Source organism: Etheostoma cragini, unplaced genomic scaffold (genome assembly GCF_013103735.1).
Source record: "Etheostoma cragini isolate CJK2018 unplaced genomic scaffold, CSU_Ecrag_1.0 ScbMSFa_4443, whole genome shotgun sequence".
Lineage (NCBI taxonomy): Eukaryota > Metazoa > Chordata > Actinopteri > Perciformes > Percidae > Etheostoma > Etheostoma cragini.
In genome coordinates this window covers 1-2947 of record NW_023268817.1, presented here as the reverse complement: position 1 = coordinate 2947, position 2947 = coordinate 1, and the positions used below count along the sequence as shown (strand labels likewise).

The window sequence follows — 2947 nt, the reverse complement described above, 5'->3', positions numbered from 1 at the left end:
TGTGTGTGTGTGTGTGTGTGTGTGTGTGTGTGTGTGTGTGTGTGTGAAGGTGACCGGGGCGTTGCGGTGCAGCATCCTCTGAAGGGTTAATCTCGGGCTGCTGCGTCACTCCGCTGATCTTAATCCGCGCTGGGACTCATTCTGATCCCGTGCACGCGCACTGATCCGAGCCGGGCTAAACTGAGCTGAACCGAGCTGAACCGGGTCAGTGACCTACTGTGATGATGAGTGATACAATTCATGGACACATTTTAAATTCGTCCTCAAGAAGAAAAACAGAAATATAAAAATATGCAGATCCGTGCAGGATGCTGTGATGCGTTCAGGTTCCCTACTAGAATCGGATTAATGGGGTGATGCGTTCAGGTTCCCTCCTAGAATCTGATTAATGGTGTGATGCGTTCAGGTCCCTCCTTTAGAATCTGATCAATGGGGTGATGCGTTCAGGTTCCCTCCTAGAATCTGATTAATGGTGTGATGCGTTCAGGTTCCCTCCTTTAGAATCTGATCAATGAACTGATGCGTTCAGGTTCCCTCCTTTAGAATCTGATTAATGATGTGAAGCGTTCAGGTTCCCTCCTTTAGAATCTGATTAATGCTGTGATGCGTTCAGGTTCCCTCCTTTAGAATCTGATTAATGATGTGAAGCGTTCAGGTTCCCTCCTATAGAATCTGATTAATGCTGTGATGCGTTCAGGTTCCCTCCTTTAGAATCTGATTAATGCTGTGATGCGTTCATGTTCCCTCCAATAGAATCTGATTAATGCTGTGATGCGTTCAGGTTCTCTCCTTTAGAATCTGACAATAAGTGCTTTTACTCCGGTACTGTACTTCAGTTCAGTTGTTGGGTACTTCTACTTTACTTTAGTCTATATTTAATCAAAATGCTTTCTTAAAAAATGCTTTAAGATATAATGATGTCTTATAAATGCAGAGGGGGGTCTGTTGGACATTAACCTGTTAAACTGTTCCCAGATCAGCGGCGGGACATTAACCTGTTAAACTGTTCCCAGATCAGCAGCCAGACCTTAACCTGTTAAACTGTTCCCAGATCAGCGGCGGGACATTAACCTGTTAAACTGTTCCCAGATCAGCGGCCGGACATTAACCTGTTAAACTGTTCCCAGATCAGCGGCCGGACATTAACCGATTAAACTGTTCCCAGATCAGCGGCAGGACATTAACCTGTTAAACTGTTCCCAGGTCAGCAGCCAGACATTAACCGATTAAACTGTTCCCAGATCAGCGGTGGGACAATAACCTGTTAAACTGTTCCCAGATCAGCAGCCAGACCTTAACCTGTTAAACTGTTTCCAGGTCAGCAGCCTGACATTAACCTGTTAAACTGTTCCCAGGTCAATGGCCGGACATTAACCAGTTAAACTGTTCCCAGATCAGCAGCCAGACCTTAACCTGTTAAACTGTTTCCAGATCAGCGGCGGGACATTAACCTGTTAAACTGTTTCCAGGTCAGCGGCGGGACATTAACCTGTTAAACTGTTTCCAGATCAGCGCCGGACATTAACCTGTTAAACTGTTTCCAGGTCAGCAGCCTGACATTAACCTATTAAACTGTTCCCAGGTCAGCACCGGACATTAACCTGTTAAACTGTTCCCAGGTCAGCGGCGGGACATTAACCTGTTAAACTGTTCCCAGATCAGTGGCGGGACATTAACCTGTTAACCTGTTGCCAGGTAACCATGCCGTTCGGGAACACCCACAACAAGCTGAAGCTGAACTACTCAGCGGAGCAGGAGTACCCCGACCTCACCAAGCACAACAACCACATGGCCAAGGTGCTCACGCCCGAAATGTACGAGAACCTGAGAGACAAGGAGACGCCCAGCGGCTTCACCCTGGACGACCTCATCCAGACCGGCGTTGACAACCCAGGTAACACCCTCTAGACCAGGTAACACCGTCTGAACCAGGTAACAACCCTCTAGACCAGGTAACACCGTCTGAACCAGGTAACAACCCTCTAGACCAGGTAGCACCCTTTAAACCTAACCCTAACACCCTCTAAACCAGGGAACAACCTTCTAAAGGGGACCCTGACAGATGGTTTTAGTCCCCTCAGGACACAATCGTCCCTTACGTGACTCACAGGGATATTTCTGTTAATTTACAGTAGAACGTTCTGTTTTCACTGTATAACATCGTTAAATAACTTATTCATTCTATTTTTTAATTAGAGAAAGTCCGACTGATGAGCAGTTATTTTACGGATATATTTCTAAGTGAAGTCTACATCTGTCCCTCCCCAGATCCCGACCCCCTTTCCTCAGACCCGGTACAGTGCTGTCCTGACCTTGTATTGCTACTTGATCATTAAGTCCTTAATGTGATTTCCTCGTTAGATCGGGTTAATTTGGCTCGTTAATTCCCCGTGCTCTGGGACGCTGGGTGCACTTCCTGTCGGATCCCTGATCCGCATCACATCACACTTAATTCATTTAGCTCCATAGGAACCTGACTGCCACCTGGAGACAGTCCCGGAATACTTGAGTCTCTCCAAAATAAAACCAGTCAGGGCGTCCATCTTGTTTGGAAGGTCACCAGGACAAAATGGCCTCCAGTCAGAAAGTCCCCGAAAAGCAGAAAACCCCCAACAGGAAGTGACCGATGGTTTTTGTCCCTTCAGGGAACCCTGACCGATGTTTTCAGTCCCCGCAGGGCACCCTGACCGATGGTTTTTGTCCCTTCAGGGAACCCTGACCGATGGTTTTTGTCCCCGCAGGACACCCTTTCATCATGACGGTGGGCTGCGTTGCCGGAGACGAAGAGTCCTACGAGGTTTTCAAGGAGCTGCTGGACCCAGTGATCGAGGACCGCCACGGGGGCTACAAACCATCAGACAAACACAAGACGGACCTGAACCCCGACAACCTGCAGGTAAAGGGGGATGGGGGGGACATGAAGCCGGGGAACGTTGGGGGGGGGGGG

The 2947-nt window shown here is 48.3% G+C and overlaps 1 protein-coding gene across 1 annotated transcript; it reads left to right on the top strand.

Moving 5' to 3' along the window:
- Positions 1 to 1626: 1626 nt before the first annotated feature.
- LOC117941139 (creatine kinase M-type-like) lies at positions 1627 to 2932 on the top strand (the record flags this gene model as incomplete). The annotated part of the gene is made up of 2 exons (XM_034866228.1): positions 1627 to 1894; positions 2742 to 2932. Coding segments are annotated over exons 1-2 (384 nt in total), but the record flags the coding sequence as incomplete, so codon positions are not given.
- Positions 2933 to 2947: the final 15 nt, after the last annotated feature.